General features: G+C 37.1%; 1 protein-coding gene across 1 annotated transcript in view; it reads left to right on the forward strand.

Annotated features, from left to right (window-relative positions):
* The window catches only part of STXBP6 (syntaxin binding protein 6), an 80,884-nt gene extending 60,547 nt beyond the window's left edge, over window positions 1–20,337 (forward strand). The window contains exons 5-6 of the mRNA XM_081325812.1: window positions 11,253–11,410; window positions 20,223–20,337. Coding sequence (XP_081181938.1) covers window positions 11,253–11,410; window positions 20,223–20,246 — 182 coding nt within the window. The 3' untranslated portion in view covers window positions 20,247–20,337. The remainder of the gene's footprint in view (window positions 1–11,252; window positions 11,411–20,222) is intronic.
* The last annotated feature ends 376 nt before the right edge of the window (window positions 20,338–20,713 follow it).

Consider the following 20,713-nt stretch of genomic DNA (forward strand, 5'->3'; position numbering starts at 1 on the left):
AGAGTTATTTGACCATGGGCTGTTATTTCAACATAACCTTTTTCTCTGGCTGTTGCAAATATAAAGAGAGAAATGTATATACAAGTAGTCATCAACTTACAACCACAATTGGGACCAGAAATTTCATTGCTAAGCAAGGTGGTTGTTAAGTGAGTTGCACTTGATTTTACAGCATTTTGTCATGGCTGTTAAGCAATTTTCGCTGTCATTAAGCAATTCCGACTGCACCCGTTGACTTTGCTTGTCAGAAGCCAGCTGGGAAGGTGATAAACGACAATTGCACGACCCCTGGATGCTGCGGCCAAGTTGTCAAGCACACAAACTTTGATCACATGATCATGGGGATGCTGTAGTGATCCTAAGTGGGGACTGCTCATAAATCACTTTTTTCAGTGCCATTGTAATTTTGTGGGATCTCTAAACAAATGAGTCTAAATCAAGGGCTACCTGTAAGGCAGTGTTTCTCAACCTTGACAACTTTAGGATGTGTGGACTTCAACTCCCAGAATTCCCCAGCCACACATCTTAAAGTTGTCAAGATTGAGAAACACTGCAGTAAGGTAAGGATTACCTCCCTGGTCATTTGAGGAAAGGGAAGTCTACAGGTAGTCCTCAACATACGACCACAGTTGAGCCCAAAATTTCTGTTGCTAAGTGAGACAAGTGAATTTTGGCCCATTTTACAACCTCTCTTGCCGCAGATTTAACATCACTGCAGTTATGAAATTAGTTACACAGTTGTTAAGTGAATCTGGTTTCCCCATTGGCTTTGCTTGACAGAAGATACTGACATGACCCTGGTACATTGCAACCGTGACAAATATGAGTCAGTTGCCAAGTGTCTGAATTTTGATCACGTGACCATGGGGATGCTTTAGCTGTTGTAAGTGTGAAAAATGATCACAAGTCATTTTTTTTCAGTGCCGTAACTTTGAATGATCACTAAATGAATTATTGTAAGTCGGGGACTACCTATACACACATAGATACATACAGTCAGTGCCTATGCAGCTTACTATTTTAAAATTCAGAACCAATTTTTTTTAATGAACTTACCCAGTGGTAGAAACTTGGAGAAGAGCCAACATGCAGTCATTAATTTCCTTAGTGTTTTCGGTGAAGCTATAATATTTCAGCCACATGCAGATGTTATTACTGATGCTGTAAATCATTTGATCAACTGAAGTGCTATATAAACAGGGTGACCATTAAATAGATGGAGCACTGCATGTTGAGAAGCCAAGACATCTCTCCTGGTACCACGGACAGATTTCATAGGCTCCACTTATAATTCTTTGGCATTCAAAGCCAAGTGATCGTGGATTGGGGAACAAAGGGGCAAAATTGACACTGTTTTTCAGTTGGGTGGAGCAGCATTTTCATAATGCTTAACACCAAACCTCAACATAAATGAAGGTATTTCTCTGCTTGAAATGTATTAGAGCAGGCGTGTCAAACTGCCGGCCCGTGGGCTGGATATGTCATGCTGAAACCGCGCCCACCCCATTGCCAGCAATGGGGAAAAAGTCACAATATGTCGTGCGATGTCACATGATGTTGCAAGTTTGCCATGCTTGCATTAGACAGTTCTCTGCATTGATCATTAAATAACTGAGAAAAATGTTTAGTGCATTTTGCTGCAGCTCATTTTTTAACAGCCAAGAAAACATTTCATCACATTTCCCTCATAATCGGTCAATTCCAAAGGATTTTTTTCACCACATTGCCTCATTGTAAATCAAACGGCCGCAAAATAGACGTTATGTCTCAAGAGGATATAAATCACAGAAAATGTGTTCCTAATATTAAACTTTACTTTGTCCATTGTTGATTCACCTAGTCCACATTAGTAGACAGTTTGTTGTAAAACTGATGATAGTCCCAAGTATAACTTCCCAGATGGATATTGATTGGTTGAGAACGATTGTCACTCCTTTGGTGTTCCAAACATTTTTCTCTTGGCCTTTTTACATGTTCAGGTAATTGGTGAGAATTCTGCAAGGTAGAAAAGTTAGCTCTAAGGCCAACATATATCATATTGCAGTCTTAATTAAAAGATTATCTTTATGGGGTTTTGCAGCATTTCATTCCATTCTGAGGATTCTGTAATTTAGTCAGAACCATGACATTTGACTACAACCAAAATAAAAGTTTTCTAAATAAATAAATGTAATATTAAACCTTCAGACTCAGCTTAGGTCACAGTAGATGCAATAAATTATTTTGCTTAATTTTAATTCTGCTTCTGAAAATATCCATTATTATTTATATTATTTATATTTATGTTATTTAAATGAGTTCTATGCAGGCTAAGAATTGGGCTGATATTAAAACTGGCAGACAATCACTGGTAATTTTCACTAATATTCTGTAAACCTCTTCTAAAATCGATGCTTCACAGTTGGAAATAGTATCATTTTCTTTTTTTAAAAAATGAAAAGCCTTTTCTGATGTTTTCGCTCATGGAAAAGTGACTGCTCTTTAATCTGGAGGCCTCGGATGTAAGGTATGAGATTTTTCAAAACACATATTTCCAGTGGAAATTCCTCCATAAAATGCTTAGTAAGAAGTCTTGATAAATTCAGGGAGACAGTAAATGGAATTTAAGTTACAGTTGTTTTCTAAAATATATTTTCCATATCATTCTAGATCAGTTTGTGATTGAGAAAGTCTCAAAATTAATAGCAAATTTTATTGGGGAAAGGGAAATATATATTTCATAGGAAAATGACACAGGAATGATCATTTGTTGTCCTGATCTAGAGCAAACATTGATTTGCTGTTTATTTAAAAAAAGAAAATCCCAAACAAGATTATTGATCTAAAAACATATATTTGTATTTCATGTATTTTGCTACTTTTGTTGGAGTTCCATGTAAATTTAGAAGTTTACAATAATGATGGCATAATAAATTACTGATGAGAATTACAGTATTGGTGGCACCTAGAGGTAAACACTGGGAATTGCAAGGTTGTTTAATATAAAAGAAATGAGAAAAAGCAGAAAAAAACTCGTGAGATGATTTGGAATTTTGCATAAGGCATCCTCTGAAGATGAGTTTACCAGCTAAATTAAAGAATTCCCTGGCCGAGCATCAGACATAAAGAACATATCTGATTTTTCCCCCTAGTTTTATTCTCTTCAGACAATACTTGGTCATTCACTGTTTTATTTAATCATTTGTTTTTCTCCAGCCAAATATTGGTTGAGATGAATATTATATTATGTAAATAAGCCATATAATAATGGCAATACTTATGTGGATCACTTAAAGTAGGAGTGTGGAAAAAGATAGAAAATTCATTAAAAATGCTTTAAAGACCGCCAAAATTGTTTTTCTTTTATCCTCATAAAAATATGTAACAGACCTGACCTGACCTGAGTGTGGCATTTTGGGGTCTTCTACTGTAATTAAATGGGCAGCACATAAATTTAATAAATAGATAAATTAAATCTGAATTCTGTATTTAGGACTATAATTTGAATATAATACCAACTTGTAAGTAATAGCTGAGCACACAAGCATGAAACCATATTTTGTTTTTTATTTCTGTGATTTCCTAAAGAAAACAATTCATTTCCTCTTCTGTCCTTGTTGCAATAGAGATGGATATGAAAAATAAACTCTGGGTTTCCAGGATAATTATCGGAAGCACACCACCCAGCTGACATGGAAGTAAACAAGTATAGAGCTAGGCCTTCCATGATCCTCATTCAGCTCTTTCCCAGTCACTAAAATTAGGAAAGAGCTACAAAGTAATGCTTACATGAGGAGTTGAACAGTTCTCGTCCAAATGCAACTGCTGTTATACTAAATTATACTAAGGAACCAAAGCAAACAATATGATGCATTAATAGGGGTATCTATTAATAAGGGTACCTTCTATAAACTGATGTTGTTTTCTGCCTGCTTTTAAATTACATGTAGCCCTTGACTTTTGACTGGTGGCTTAACTGTTTAAAGTTATGACAGGTGTAACAAAAGCTACTTACAACCTATTCTCAAAATTACCACACATATACCCCACAATCACACAATTGCAGTTTGAGCTCTTGGTAACCAGCTTGCATTTATGACCAGTTGCACATCCCTCAGTCACTTAACAACAATTTGCAATATTTTTTGCTGTTTTCAAGGAGAAAATGGCCAGAAAAAAAACCACCATTGGATATGCTGGATTCAATTAATGATCACATGGTTCACTGAACAGTTGTGGTGACTTGCTCTACAGATGTCATAAAAACAGCCATAACATTCTCATCGTGTGATGCCTCAATTTAACCACTGCAATGACTTAACGACTGATTTCTGGTTTCCACTGTAGTCCTAAGTACAATATGACCATATAAAAATATTTACCGGTAGTTTCTGTTTATCCAAGTAAGGACATTTTTCTTTCTTAACTCTCTTGAGAATATTACAAGCTTCTAATAATTTCTTGCAGTGGAATTATGTTTAAACCATCTTTGCTACTGGAATCTATGATATCTCCTTGATGCTGTCTGCTTCCTAATTACATATGATTTTGAGAAAGATCATCTTTGTACCACTAAATAGCACTTTCACAGTGACTAGTGCATGCTGACTGGTATTCCCAAATTCTAAACGTTAGAAATTTTCAATTCTTCCTAATAGTGGCCTTGTTTAAACTAGGCTTTAATGCCACATTCCTGAATTTGCCAGATATAACCCAGAAATGAATGGGAGCTGATATCCCAACATCTGGAGGGCGTTACATTGGAGAAGTTTGCCTTGTGTACAAAATTCAGCAGTTGCCTATGTATCTGCAATGCTGAACTTGATATAGTGAGTCATCCTTTCCTGCAAGGAATTAATAGAAGTCTGTGGTGTGCTAGATGGATGATGTAAGAGTAAACATTTCCAGCAGATTCTTCATGTGTTAAATCACTACACATTTGCTGACTTTGGAGACTGCTCAGCCTGGACCTCATCAGTAACCAACTCTTTTCTATCATCGCAATGCATTTCTGGCTTCCAGCTGGTGAAAACAAATAAGTAAAGACATGGGTAGTGATTGTTTCCTTCCCAAGTAGTCAACAATTTTTGTGTTGATCCTACTTAACAGTTCTGTCCTCCGTAGGAGACGACAGCATCCTCAGAAGAGAGATCTCTCTCTTGAGTCTCCTGCACTGCCTGCTTTGGGGTTTTTTTTAACCACATCAGGAGAGGCATCCTTTAACAGCAACAACAACAAAAAAGCTGCTGCCGCTGAAAAGAGCCAATTCTTCCTGCTTCCTAATAGGGCTATAATTTCTAATCCCACCTACCCTATCATAAATTTAAAAAAGCCCATATGATGACAAGATAACTCTGGGCATTCACATTTTACAAAGACTTCCTCTTTGCAGATGCTTGCAAAAGAGGCTAGCTAACAGGAAAAAATGTTTTTTAAAAAAATCCTTATGCTTAGGATATTTTTGTAAATACATTTACAAAATATATCTAAGGGAACACCTGCTGCCGGCATCAACTTCCCATCGTCCTGTGCGCTCCCACAGGGAGGGCCTTCTTAGGGTACCGCCGGTTAAGGAATGCCGGCGGGTTATTCCCAGGGGAAGGGCGTTCTCTGTGGGCACGCCGGCCCTTTGGAACCAGCTTCCCACGGAGCTTAGGACCGCCCCCAACCTTCACTCATTTCGTAGGGACTTGAAAACTTGGTTTTTTGAGCTGTCTGGCCCAGACTGAGGGGGTTTAATTATTTAATTAATGGGGTTTTAGTTAAGTTCAGGGATTAATTTAATCTTAGTTTTAATCGATTTTAATTGTATGTGATGTATTTTAACTTTTAATTTTCCCTGTAAACCGCCCTGAGTCCTACGGGAATAGGGCGGTATATAAATTTAAATAAATAAATAAATAAATAAACAAACTTTTAAATTGGTTTGGGGTAAGCACTTTGGCTGCAGAAAGGAGTCATTAGTGTCTGTTACTGCACAGGTTCAGGCCACTCATTTCACTAATGACATTAAATATATGTTCTTCAAGACTCTTGTGTCCTGCAGTTAAAAAGGGAAGGAAAAGGTATAGAAAGAGCTCACACCATGCCATTCTGATACTTAATATGGTGGTAAATAAAAATGAAACTGCCCTGCTCAAGGGTCTCTTCTCCAGAACAGGCAACCTATCTGTAGGCTGCAGTATTTTTGTCACCAAGAGGCCATAAGGTAGTGTCAGTGGTGATACAGTGAGCCTGTTTTAGGGTTTTTAGCCCTATTTTAGGACTGTTTTTAGCCCTATTTTAGGGGTGAGTGAAAGAGATATTTACCAAAGTAGGAACATTAAGGCTACTAATTGGTTTAATGCAAATGTTTTTCTTCTTTCTTTACCAAATAGATTGTGCTATTGTTATTTAGCAATTTGATGCCAGATTTAAGGGCCTTTAATTGGACTCTTGGAATGCAGAACAGGCAGAAGCCATTGATAGAGCACTAGGTATTAACCCCTCTTCTTGAGAGAATGTAAATCAGTGTGACTTAATTTTCTCTGTTACCATGTTTCCCCGAAAATAAGACCAACCAGAAATTAAGCCCTAGCATGATTTTTCAGGCTGCTCATAATATAAGCCCTACCCCCAAAATAATCCCCAGTTAAATTGTCAGCCAGACAGACGCATTTATATTAGTATTGTGGTTTCAGAGAGGGGGCGGCATGGCCAGCTTGACGTCACTCGTGTCAGAGGGGGCCACTGGCACTCAGACCAGGTTGCTCTTTAGCCAGGCCAGTGGGTAGCGGGAGCGGGTCTCCTTGCTGGCCGTTTGGCTGCTGCGTGACCTGCTACCTTACCCTTTGGGTGCTGTCCTGCTGCTGCTCTCATGGCCCCTTCAAGCCAAGCTCTTGGCACACCCCAGCCTCCACCACCCCCACCTGCTGACCCGGCTGCTGCTTGGACACTTCTAGGCCACGGCAGGCTGCTGCTCTTCGCCCTGCTCTCAGCCACCCTGCTGGGCTTCTCTTGCCTGGCATGGGGGGGAGTGGGCCCAGATCTATGACCTCCAGACTGCTCCCCCGCTACTGTCCTGCTAGGGCCCCTTCACCAGCAGCCACCGGTGGAGCCTCACCGCCTTACCCACTTCTGCCTTCGGGCTGCTGAGCACCAGCCTGCGCATCTACTTGGTACGGCAGGTGCTGGGCTACAGCTCTGGCACTGCAGCTCTCATGCTGGCTATGTGAGGCAGGCGTGGGGCTGCTCCTGGTCACCTTTGGACTCTACCTCACCTGCGTCTGTTCTACTGCCGCTGCCTCTTCTTTAACCCAGCCTGTCCTGCTGCGAAGCCCTTACTGCTGCGCGGCTTCACAGGTGTCTGGCAGGCAGAGGGAGGCAGCTTCACGCCACCCGCCTCACCTCACCTCGTGGCGGCACCAGTCTGCCAGACATGCCATGTGGCTGCCTCCCTGTACTTGCCAGACACCCACCAAGGCTGCATAGGGCAGGGGAAACATATGCCACACAGCCTAAGGGCAGCCGCCCCCAAAATAAGACATTCTCCGAAAATAACCTCTTTTAGAGCAAAAATAGATATAAGACCCAGTCTTATTTCCTGGAAAACATGGTTTTTATAGTTCCAAATGACTGCATTATGGAAAAGTGAGGGCCCAAATACACACATATATTTCTTAACTTCAAAGTATAGCACTAAAAATCTGTTACAAAAGTAAGGTACAGGGATAACACCAAGATGCTTGTTAGGCTATACATTGGTTGGATTCTACATGACAGTGAATCCAGTAATGTAATCAGTATCATTTTGCCATGCATGAGAAACCTAAAAACCATCTCCATATGTATCGTAGAAATTATGTTACTATATAATTTGCAAATACTTTGACATGATTGATTGAGTTGGAAGGTTACAAAGCATTCACAGGAAAAGTTATTATCAGATTCTGCAAGAAATTTAGCTGAAGAGTCTCAGAACAAAATTGAGTGAAATGAAATGCATTGGTTGAATTGGTAAGAGCTGAAAATTCTATCACTTGTCTTAGTAGTCAACCATGAATTCATGTAAATGAAATAAATGGAAAGAAACAAATAGAACCTTCTAGGTGTTAGGCACAAGACACCAGGAGCCAGGATAGAGTTCAAAAGCATTGCAAGTTTATTCCATGCAACCTAGAGAATCTGAATTCCTAATAGTCAGTGCAAATTAACACCAGATAAGAGTCAGTGGATTTCAAGGGGATCTGGACTTAAGTAGGAACTCCAGACTAATGCCCCACCCTTGGGCTCAGCCTAGTCATCTCTTACATCATGTGGGACATTTACTGAAACGTTTTGCAGTATTTAAAAGAGCACCTTATTCTTTCAATATCTGACGTGGGCAGTTGTGTAAATTTGATTAATAAATAAAATGATATAACAAATTATGTAATCATAAAACTAATCTTTACCTGCAAAAAATCCAAACTCAGTAGTGTTACCTTTATTTAGTTATTAGTTTAAAAAACATTATTTCAAAGTGTTGGCAGTATAGTTTAGCTGTTAACAATTGGACTATAGGGAAATCTGTCCTGATGTGTATTTTCCTCTAATACAGGGGTCTTCAAACTTGGCCCTTACTGAGGAATTCTGGGAGTTGAAATCCACAAGTCATAAAAAGGGCCAGGTTTGAAGACCCCTGCTCTAATCTAATCTGGAAAAGATTAGTAGAAATTGTACTAACAGTAAAATTGTTACATATTACTATCCAAAACTCATGTCAGGCTTTTCTGATGATCAGTTCCTTGCAATGTTGTACCTATTGAAAGGCGTTAGATACTGGAATCATTGATACATATTTTGATCAATTAAAAATATCTAGTCAAAGATTGTTTGAAAATACCACGTACATATTGTGTTGCAAGATGTTTAAATGTGCATTAGTCAACCATATTTACAGTTCAGCTTTGAATTCCTGTTTAGAATAACTTTTCATGTGTGTGTGTGTGTGCGTGTGTGCATGCGCACATACACACACGCACACACGCACACAAAGGAGAATTAAGTCTTTCTTATCCTTAAAGATAGAGTGGATTGGGTTGAAAATTTCAAGTCACTTGCCAAGAAATAAAGAATATTCATTTGATAATAAATGAGTATCTTTGGCAAAATAATTTACAATATCTTTGATAGGGGTATTCTGTGATTTCCTATTGAGAATATAGCTAAAAGCTAGGTGCCAAGATGGTCACATAAAAATAGTTACGGTAAGTTGATTCAAAGACGAAATAAAATATACTAATTAGAAGAATAAAAAAATAGTTCTTTTCTAAATTAACCATCATGTATATAATCTTATTTTTTGTCATATTTTACCTTTATGCCAATGCACTATTTTATGAGGAAAAAGAAGAAGCAATTTAACTTAACCCCAAATTTAAACATTCTCAATGAATGTATACAATTTTATCTATTGCCTACCGAAACAGGGCAAATAATATTAGTAGCAGGTGCCTCCTTCAGATTTGACAAACTGTAAGATAGCCTGACTGCAGCTCAAATCTTGCAGAAGGAAAGTGGCCTTTGTTGGCAGTACGTGCTTCAGTAGAGAATGTTTAGCAAACACATTGGGTTTACAGAAACTGATTATTGCCTGATGTAAAGATTTGATGGAAAATTAATTATATTTTCAGACAAATGCAAATAATTTTTTTTAAAAAAAAAACTTTTTATATAGTGCTGAAGCACCTAGCATCAGAAACTGACCCCAGGGTCATTTTTCTCGAAATGGTTACTGTCTACAAAAGTGCATTTTAATTTAAGATGATTAAAATGAAATATCTCAGTTGAGCAGGGAGGATGGAATTTTGTTTGATTCCTCATTCACTGTATCTCTCCTGAAGCTTTTCTTTGGAGAGTAGGTGGATCCTACCGAACACTGCAAGAAGTCCTATTAGTGAAAAAAGAATTGGACTATGGGCAGAAAATTATTTTTTCATTTTCACAGAGAAGAGCATTCCATTCTGTTCAGACCATGCTGCCATTAAGCAGTTTAATATCCAACCTGGCACTCGGAAATTAGAAGGAATTAGTTTGAATAAGAAATTATAATAAAAATAAAATTACCGGTATATATACAGTCCTAAGCTCCTTATTTAAAAGTAAACATTAGAAATAAATGATTACTTAAAAAGTAAATATTCTGAAGTAGCTTGCATTAGCTTGAAAAATTGAGATCAAAAAGGTATTTTTTGACACAAACAATAACTCCAAATGGCATAAATATAGATATAAAAATCAACTCAAATTAACTTTATAGAAATAATTCTGTTGTGAACGCTGTGACAATGGATGTCAACTGAGGGAAATTGCAGCCGTTTTTACTTTGCTTTCAGCGACCTTTTTCTGCTGTTTAGGAATCAGATGTAGAAGGGGGGATGGGGAGAATGTTTGAGCTCAGCTAGCCATAATAATAATAATGCTGCTTCACGGGAACTCAAGGACACAAACCGATAACTTTTTGGCAGGCCTAGGAGCTGAAGAGGGAGCCCGCGCTTCAGGCTAATTGGAGAATGTGATTTATGACTGTTTCAGGGGGGTGGGAATTGCAACTTGTTACTTTGTATCTGGGGGAAGGGAATTTAGTTTTGGGTTCAACTATGTAGTGCCAATACTGTGTATCCTAATAAAATGTTCTTTAAGGAAGAATTCTTGCCTTGAAGTTCTTTTGATGGGTTTCATTTATTGGAACCATGACATCTATATCCACTTATCTTGGGGTAAACCTTATTTTGCATATTTGGGTTTCTGCATAGAAATTTATTATATTGGGGAATTGTATAAAGAAAACTTGAAAAAGAAGTGTTGGAAGAGGGAAAATGTTTGATTGTTGGATACAATGCAGTAGTAGAATTTAGAAAAGAATAGAGAGATTTTCCTGATAATGATCCACTATTCCTCGTATGGTTTATTTTATTTGGAGGTCACCCTATATGATTTCATATTACAGAGTGGGAAACAAACATTCTCTCCCTAGATTAGGAGTGTCCAACCTTGGCAACTTAAAAACCTCTGGACTTCGACTCCCAGAATTCCCCAGCCAGGTGTTTTTAGTCCACAGGTCTTAATGTTGCCAAGATTGGATTTTCTTGCCTTAGAGCCTAAAGCCATCTTTGTTAGAATTACTGCAACAAAGTCATTTTCATCAGGTGAAGTAAAAAAAAATTCCATCCATAATTCTCACAAAGTTTTCGCTATGCTACATGTTTCAGAAAATAAGACGTTGCATTCTAACCACGTGTGATGTGTTTCAGGAAACAGCATATTACATTCGGCAGCAGATAGCGTGACAAATGCAGTACAGAAAGCAAGCCAGGCTTTGAATGAGCGGGGTGAAAGATTAAGTCGAACTGAAGAAAAGACAGAGGACATGAAAAACAGTGCTCAGAAGTTTGCAGAAACTGCACACAAGGTATTCCTTTAAGTTTGTATTATCACATTTATTCCTTCTTTTTCTGTTTTATAAACACTCGTGAAACAAGTAACATTCAATTTAAAACAATAATATCAGTATGAACCAGGTTGCAGGGAGATAACTTAATATGGATATGAAATATTTTCAAATATCATCTTTATTTTTTCTTATAATTTCAGAGAGTGCAGAGCAGTTGTACAAAAGAACTGTGACAGGGTCAAAGTCCAACTATTGGTTTAGTTGGCACTGAAGGAAATATAATATTGTATTAGATATTGCTCCCTCAGTATTAAGATCAGCTGATATGGCCCCACATCAAATCAAATTGCTTTTAAGAATTTTCCATCTTGACACAAAATACAATTGAGCCTGTGGATTCATCAGATCTGTTCTTACGTGTAGTTGTCATCTGAAAATGGATAGGTTCTTGAATTTAAAGTTGTCCTATTTCAAATGGATTTGTAACTGGCTGACAAACCGTGGGTATCTCGGCAGCTGTCTGCTCTAAGAAAAACTGATTGCTGCTGAACATGCTTTCTTTTAAGAAAACTTATCCACTCTTGTTTAAGTGGCCACTCATATGATCCTGAAATTCCTCAGAGTACAGTTTAAAAATCACGGCTTCATAATAAACAATAAGAATCCTAAAGAATGGGGTAATAGCGATAGCCGTTCGTAGGCTTTATGAGATACTATTACTGACTGAGAACATTTTTATGGAATAATTTAAATTATGGATAGGTCTGGGTTTAAACTATTAAGGTGCTGTTTTATAGCATTCTTCTTCATGTCATTCATTGTTACATTGTTTTCTAAGCTGCATTCAAGTAGAATATTGTAAGCTACAACCCAGGAACTTACAAATATCAAGCATTTCACTTCATTTCACTGCATTATATTTTCATAGATGCATAGAGTTTGAAGATATCTCAGTGAAAATCTATTCGAACCCCATTGGTAGTGCAGGATCCAGTACAGCATCTCTCACAAATGACTGTCTGCATATGTTTGAAAATCTTTAGCAATAGAGACCTTACCATCATACACAGTTGACAGATCATATATTGTATTATGGGCAGGACAATCCTTCTGGTGTCTAGCCTGAACCTGTTCTCTCATACTTTTAACTTATTGGTTAACTTTTAACTCCTGACATCTGGGTCAATACAGAATAACTGCCTCCTTTGTGTTATAATTCTTCAGATATTTGAAGCTATTGTTATATCTCTCCCCAGTCGTCATTCTAGTAGGCTAAACCTATCTACTGTAGATCCTTTTAACTGTTCTTTATAGGACTTGGTTTATGGTTCATGGTAGCTGTCCCCTGAACTTGTTGTGACTGGTCACTGTCCTTTTTGAACCATGGTTGCAGACGTAGACACAATGGATCCACTACATATGGTGGTAAGTCTTCTATTGCTAGATATTTTCATATGGGGTCTTACCAGTACAAAGCAAAATGGCACAATTACCTCTCATGATCTCTGTGTCTTTATTAATACATTTTCCTTTTTAGAAGCTGCTTATATTACCAACTCATATTTGATTTGCAACCACCCCAGATCCCCAGAGACCTTTGACAGATTTCCCCCCATCCTATATTTATGCCTTACATTTTTGCCACTCTGATATATAACATTGTACTTATGCCTTTAAGAATATAAGCAATACCCTGCTGGATCAGATCCCTGGCCAATTTAATCCAGCAGTCTGTCTTCACAGTAGCCAACTACCTGCACAAATGTACCAATAGTCACCTCACAGATAGCCTTCTGAGGCCATCACACTTCCATCAGGGTTAATGACATGGATCTCCATGAATAGATCCAACCCATTTTTGAAGTCAGCCAAGCTGATAGTAAGTGCCACATCTTATAGTACTAAATTCCAAAGTTGAATTATACGTTGTGTAAATTCCATCCTATTCATTTCAACCCAGTGTTCAATCAGAATAGAGCTGGAGGGGACCTTGGAGGTCTTCTAGTCCAACCCCCTGCTCAAGCAGGAGATCCTATACCATTTCAGATAAGTGGCTGTCCAGTCTTTTCTTAAAAACCTCCAGTGGTGAAGCCCCTACAACTTCTGAAGGCAAGCTGTTCCACTGGTTAATTATCCTAACTTGTTAGGAAGTTTCTACTTAATTCCAGGTTGCTTCTCTCCTTGATTATTTTTCATCCATTGTTTCTTGTCTTGCCTTCTGGTGATTTGGAAAATAAGTTGATCCCCTCTTCTTTATGGCAGCCCCTCAAATACTGGAATACTGCTATCATGTCACCCTTAGTCCTTCTTTTCTCTAGGCTGCAACCATTCTTCATATGTTTTTGTTTGCAGGCGTTTAATTATATTAGTTGCTCTTCTTTGCACTTTTTCCAAAGTCTCAACATTTTTTTTAAATGTGACCAAAACTGGATGCAGTATTCCAGGTTTTATAAAGCAGTACTAATACTTCACGTGATTTTGATTCTATGCCTCTGTTTATACAACCAAGGATTGTATTAGCTTTTTTGGCTGCCGCCGCAGACTACTAGTTCATGTTTAAATGATCATCCACTAGGACTCCAAGGTCCCTATAACAGTTACTGGTTTTGAGCCACGTTTCGCCTATTCTGTACTTATACCTTTGGTTTCTCCTGCTTAAGTGTAAAACTTTGCTTTTCTCCATATTAAATTTCACGTTGTTGGATAGGGCCCATTGTTCCAAGTCTGTCAAGATTTTTTTGGATCCTGAGCTTGTCTTCTGGGGTGTTGGCTATTCCTGCCAGCTTAGTGTTATCTTCAAATTTGGTGAGTTTCCCTTCTATTCCCTCATCTAAGTCATTTATGAAGATATTGGAGAGTACTGGTCCTAAAATGGAACCTTGTTGCTTATTTCCCTCCATGTAGACATAATACCATTAAGGACTGCTCGTTGAATATAGTTTGTCAGCCAGTTACAAATTCATCAAATCTATGTTGATTTGTTTGTAACTTTACTTTTTTTCTAAACTGTCCCTTCCAGCATTGTGCCATTGGCAGCATCCATTTACCTTCATCATTAATTATAATATTATAGAGCCTAGGACAGGGATGTGTGGTGCTCTGCTTGATAATTCCTTCCAAGCTGAAGTTGTGGCATTAACAAGCACTTATTGGGGGTAGTCCTTCAGATAACTCGGAGTCATATCACACAAGTATCATCTAACCAATATTTTATAGTTTTGCTAAGAAGATTATCAGTAAGGTGCTCTGTTGGAGGCTTTGCTGAGATCCAGGTACACTATTACCAGGGTAATTACCAGGGTAATTTCGTGATCTACTAAGCCAGTAACAAAAAAGGGAGATAAGATTAATCCGGTGTAATTTCTTTGCAAGAAGCTATCTCTTGCTTGATAATTTGTTGAAAGAACTTTGTAGTCTTCAAATCTGTAGATTCCTAACTTTTCCTTTCCCTTTTTAAAAATGAGAATATTTGCTCTCCTCCACTCTTCTTGGACTTTATGAGTCCTCTAGGAACTCTCAAAGGCATCAAGAGCCATTCTGCTCTTCTAGTTCCTTCAGTATGTATTTCTAATATATCCTCAGAACTCAATTTTTCCTTTCCCTGATTTTGCGTAAAAAATTGTGTCTTAGAGCAGAGATTATTGAAGAAGGAAGGGTATTTCTGTTTCCACTGGCCTTAGAAAACTTCATAAATTGGGATAGTATTAATTAAAATTTCCCATCCTCAATGATAGGAATATCTCCCTCGACAGCCGAAGCAATAAAAGGAAATAAAGGGGGGGGGAGATCTTCAATAAAAGTGCTGTTCTCTTCTTGAATTTTTAATATTTACAGCCAAGTCTGAATCATAAACATTGATGATATGACAGCTCCTCAAGCAATATGGCATGTGTTTAGATGGGTAGAGATAGAATTGGCATTTACTGGCAAATGTCAACATTTTATTAATAGAATTAACATTATGAAAAAGTAGCCAATTTTCAAAGTGTGTCACTTGATATTCCTCAAGCATCTAAAATTACTGATTATTCATATAATAAAATACAGTGGATAATTGAATCCTCCTGAAGGGCAGGATGATGGGCCTGTTTTCCCTATATGGCCCCTGTATGTTCTCATACTTTATATTTCATTGGCTTGTGTCATGTGCCAGGGAAATGAATATGAAAGTTTATTGCAAGCTTAAGCTGTCTACAAGAAGCTGAACTACTAACAGTCAAAGCAAATTGGTGGCAGATAAGAGTGTGGAATTCAAAGTGGGTTGGACTTAGAACTCTTGTGGGCACGAAGAGACTCAAGGCAATGTTTGATCCCTCCCTTGGGCTCAGTCATCTACCACATTCTGTGTGATGAAGCCACCCTTTCAGATAACAAAAGACCTATCTATGACTGTTATCTCTAGTTTCTTATTTTAATGATTAGTTTCATTACTTTTGGTCTCTCCACTCTTTATCCCCATAGAATTTTCTTTTTAAGCACTTGGAGTAGAACCCAAGGTATATCTTTCCATTAGCAGAAGCAGTTTCAGCTACCAGAATGGGACATAATTTTGCCCTTTCTTGTACCTTTTTAAAAATATCATGGAAGTGGAAAGCTGTTCTGGAGAGTTCTAATTCATCTGGGGAGATGTAAAGAAAAATCCTATTGAATTAATGGAAATGTGATACATAGCGTAACACAGATGCAACATGTAATCCAATCCAGTAATCAGGTTTGAAATATCTTAGCTTTTCACCATATTGTTGGTTTATTCACTGGGCAATTGTTTTTTCAGTACATTCTTTGATATTTTCACTCAAATGTATCAAAATACATTTGTCAGAACTATTCTTTGAATGCCCCCAGAGTTATATTAATTGCAATGCAAATCATATTTACTTGGAAGTAAATCCAAATATCAGTTACTATGTTTGAATAACCATCATTAAAATAGTAGAAAATCTTGGCTGGCTGTAGGTAGTAAAGAACAGTTGTGGTTGTTCAGTCGCTAAGTCGTATCTCACTCTTCGCAACCCCATGAACCATAACACAGCAGGCTCCTCTGTCCACTATCTCCCAAAGTTCGCCTAAATTCATGTTCATTGGGTCGATGCCATTATCTAATCATCTCATCCTCTGTCATCTCTTCCTTTTGCCTTCAGTCAGTTCTTCCCAACACCAGGGTCTTCTCCAATGAGTCCTCTCTTGTCATTACGTGGCCAAAGTATTTCAACTTCAGCTTCAGTATCTGTCCTTCCAAAGAACAGTCAGGGTTGGTTTCCTTTAGGATTCACTGATATGATCTCATTTCAGTCCTGGGGACTCTCAAGAATTTTCTCCAACACCACAATTCAAAAGCATCAATTTCTTCAGCGCTTAGCCTTCATGATGATCCAACTCTCACAGCCAAACATTACTACCAGGAAAACCATAGCTTTGACTATACAGACTTTTGTCAGCAAGGTGATGTCTCTGCTTTTTAGTAAGCTGTCTAGGATTGCTTTCTTCCTAGGGAGCAAACATCTTTTAATTTCATGGCCGCAATCACGGTGTGGTGGCAATACTGATATGAAATATATTGGCAACTGAAATACCCAATTATGAGGCAAGATTGTTGGTTCCAGATAAACATGTATTTGCTTCCTATAATTATAATTCCTATCATTTAGTTATGGATATTTATTGAAGAAAAACATTCAAGATCTGCAAATACTTTAGAACATTTTTGAGATGCAGATTATTTGAAATACATCACACAATTCATAATTAAAATAACAGAGCTAGGTGTTTCCTAGTTTTATTTTACAGTCGCAGAATATATAAAAAAGAAGAAAATCCATTTTAGACCAACTTGATGTCTAAATAGTGTGTCTAGGCTTCTGGCACAAAAACTAGAGGAGAAATACATGTGAACAGGATACAAGCTGTGCCTGTATCTTACACTGGCTTAGAGAATTCTGTAGGCAAAATTAGTAATCATCAGACAGAAATGTCAAGCTGCAACTAAGATTTCCCCAAAATTTATGGTAGGGATCTTGTAATACTATAACTGACTCAACTATGGCTTGACCACAAGCCTTTTTCCTCTTTATGTTAGTTTGTGTGCGTGTGCGTGTGTTGTATATTTGTATTGCCTTACCAATCTCCCTGGCAAAAAATTCCTAAAATTAAAATGTTTGCAAATTATGATATGGACATTACTTGGCTTAATGAACATTTCCAAGAATAATAATATTTTGTATTTGTGTTTTTCTATAACTAAGAACTTGAATGATTTTTTTAAAAGAAAAATATGTATTCCAATGCTTCATTCTATTCTACCTCCTACTTGCTTCTGATTTAAAAAAAAATATTCCAGCTCTTGCTTACTTTTGAACATTTTAAAATGACTTCAGAATCACTATTGCAGAAGTCAATTATTTATACAAATTATTGGCTTATGTGTGGTATGAAATATTTATCTGTGAAGTGCCTGAAAGTAAACCTGTACTGGAAAAAAGACTGAAAATTAATGTTATTTTTTCAAAAAAAAAAGAACGTAAGATAATTGTTTTTATTTTTTTCTTTAATACTGTAGTCTATTAAAAAGCCTTGCTTCAAAAGAAATAGCAAAAATGCTATGAGACATTTTTGACTCCTTGAATCGCACTCTTTAAATGTTGTAATGAGATCTTAGATTGCTTTATACTAGGTGACTGCATGTCAAGTTAATTTTGCAGTTAAGTAGGGGAGATGTGGTGAGAGATATTTCCTGACACCTCTGAAGAATAAGCTGTGCTGTGTGCATCTAAAATAGCCAAATGAACCCTTGCCAATATAACTGAAGCTGATAATTGAAAAATGCAGCTGTTTATTACTTGCCATCTACTCTGGTTATTTCAAATATTCTCCAAGTAGAAGAAAAGGGAAAAAATGTAGTAGATGGGAATGGCTCTTCTTTAGCCTACATATGGCCCGGTTTCATTCTCAAACACCTGAAGATGGAACCAACAAGACAAAAAATGGTTGACATCACTTACTGATGCAAGTAAATACAAATATATTTGCATTGATATTTCCAAGAATTTATACAAGGATTGTGCTTTAAAAACATACCAGGCAACACAGCTAACACTGAATTAGATGGCCAAATGATATTATATACAGCTTGGTAATTATAAGAAGCATCCCTTCAGCTTTAGTGTTATTTGAAAAGACTCTAGGCCTATTCTCAAGGCCAAATATTAAAATATGTGAACACTATATTATTTCCATCGCTACTGCTTGCAACACTGGCAACTTGGCTAAGAATATGTCCATATTTTGAATTCTTTTGGTGACTGCATTCAAAAAAATCCTCCCAAGTTTAGTTTGGGAAAATGTGATTATGACAAAATGTTTTTCCCCCTTTCCTTGAATGGTTCCAAGGATTGAATCAGAATAACAATAACAGAGTTGAAAGGGACCTTGGAGGTCTTCTAGTCCAACCCCCAGTTCAAGCAGACAAATAGCTGTCCAAACTCTTCTTTAAAATCTCCAGTTTTGAAGCACCCACAACTTTTGGAGGCAAGCCATTCTTATTAATTGATCTATCAGGAAATTTGTCCTTAGAGCTAAGTTCATTCTATCCTTGATTAGAGTCCATCCATTGCTTCTTGTCCTGCCTTTAGGTGTTTTGGAAAATAGGTTGACCCCCTTCTTCTTTATAGCAACCCCTTAAATATGGGAACACTGCTATCATATCATCCTTAGTCCTTCTTTTCATTAAAGTAGACATACCCAATCCCTGTAACCCTTCTTCTTTATTTCTTATATGAATCAATCTGGTATGATGAAGTATCCAGAAGCTGAAACTATGGTTTATACTAAGTTTGCACCACAGACTTATATGTAATTTGGGTTAAGTCTGTGCTCGAACAAGAGCAAAGAAAAACTACACTTCCTTGCTACAATATAGTGTTTCTTTAAGTTAGAATTGGCTTAAAGTATCTAGAAGCCAATGTGTTTTTAAATAGCACTTCAGATTGTTATAGATTCGGTATTGTTTAGCACTAATAATGTATCTTTCCTTGTTTATCCTAATTCATTTTCAGCATGTTTGAACTGCCATTCAAACAGAGTAGAGTTCTCGACTTATGACTACAGTTGAGCCCAAAAGTTCTGTTGCTAAGTGAAACATTTGTTAGGTGAATTTTGCTCCATTTTATGACCTTTCTTGCCACAGATGTTATGGGTATCACTGCAGTGGTTCAGTTACTAATATGGTTGTTAAGTGAATTTGGTTTCCCTGTTGACTTTGCTTGTCAGAAGTTTACAAAAGGTGATCACATGACCCTGGGACACTGCAACCGTCATAAATATGAGTCAGTTGCCAAGCATATGAATTTTGATCACGTGACCACGAGAATGCTGCAATGACTAAGTGTGAAAAATGGTCATAAGTCACTTTTTTCAATGATATTGTAACTTTGGTCACTAAATGAATCTGTAAACCAAACTAGGTGCCTTACTTTTATTTCAATATCATTAGCTCTTAACATTATAGGCAATACAGACTTCCCATAGCAGGAGTAAGTTTAATTTTCATTACATTTTTGCAGACATGATTCTATTTTTTTTATGTATTAACTGTATTTTTAATGGGCATGTATTTAATTACTTTTTAACTTTTGTAATTCTGTGTTTTATTCTTGCCCTGTACACCGCCCTGAGTCCTTCGGGAGAAGGGCGGTATAGAAATATTAATAAATTAAATTAAAATAAATTATTTTGCTTTCTATTTTCAATATTTTTCAAATCCTAAGAAATCAGAGTTGTGGCTAGAATTGCAAATAAGTATCTTAATATGTTCTCTTCTTTTTCCCCTCTGCAGCTTGCCATGAAACACAAGTGTTGAAAATGGCTGTATGGAGATCTTTCTGAATGGAACTGCAAAAATAGGATTGCCCATTTTTAGTGAAAAATGCAAGTCTGTGTCTCTTTTTTCCAACAATTTGGTAATCAGTAGTTCCAATTATCATGTAGGAAATTAGTGTTCCTACTTTTTCTATTGCTAGGCCATTCAGTGTCTGTCTTTTTTTAATATTTAAAATGAGATGGTGTTAATATGTAAATTGGACCAAAGGATATACTAAACTGCACTGATCTGCAGGAATCTGTTGTTCCCAATGTTGTGTAGGAATACAATATTTTAGCTTCAAGAAAGGTGATCGAGTCACAGTAAAATCCAGTAATTGTTATAAAGTTGTTTCTTAGAGCAAATTTTGAAGTAAAAGTGTTCAGAACTTTTATCCCTGGGCAACAAAAATAAGTTGCTGTGAAAAACAGCTTGACTTCTCAGTTCTGCCATTTTTAGCAAACTTA

Source organism: Vipera berus (genome assembly GCF_964194415.1).
Source record: "Vipera berus genome assembly, chromosome: 1".
Taxonomy (NCBI): Eukaryota; Metazoa; Chordata; class Lepidosauria; order Squamata; family Viperidae; genus Vipera; species Vipera berus.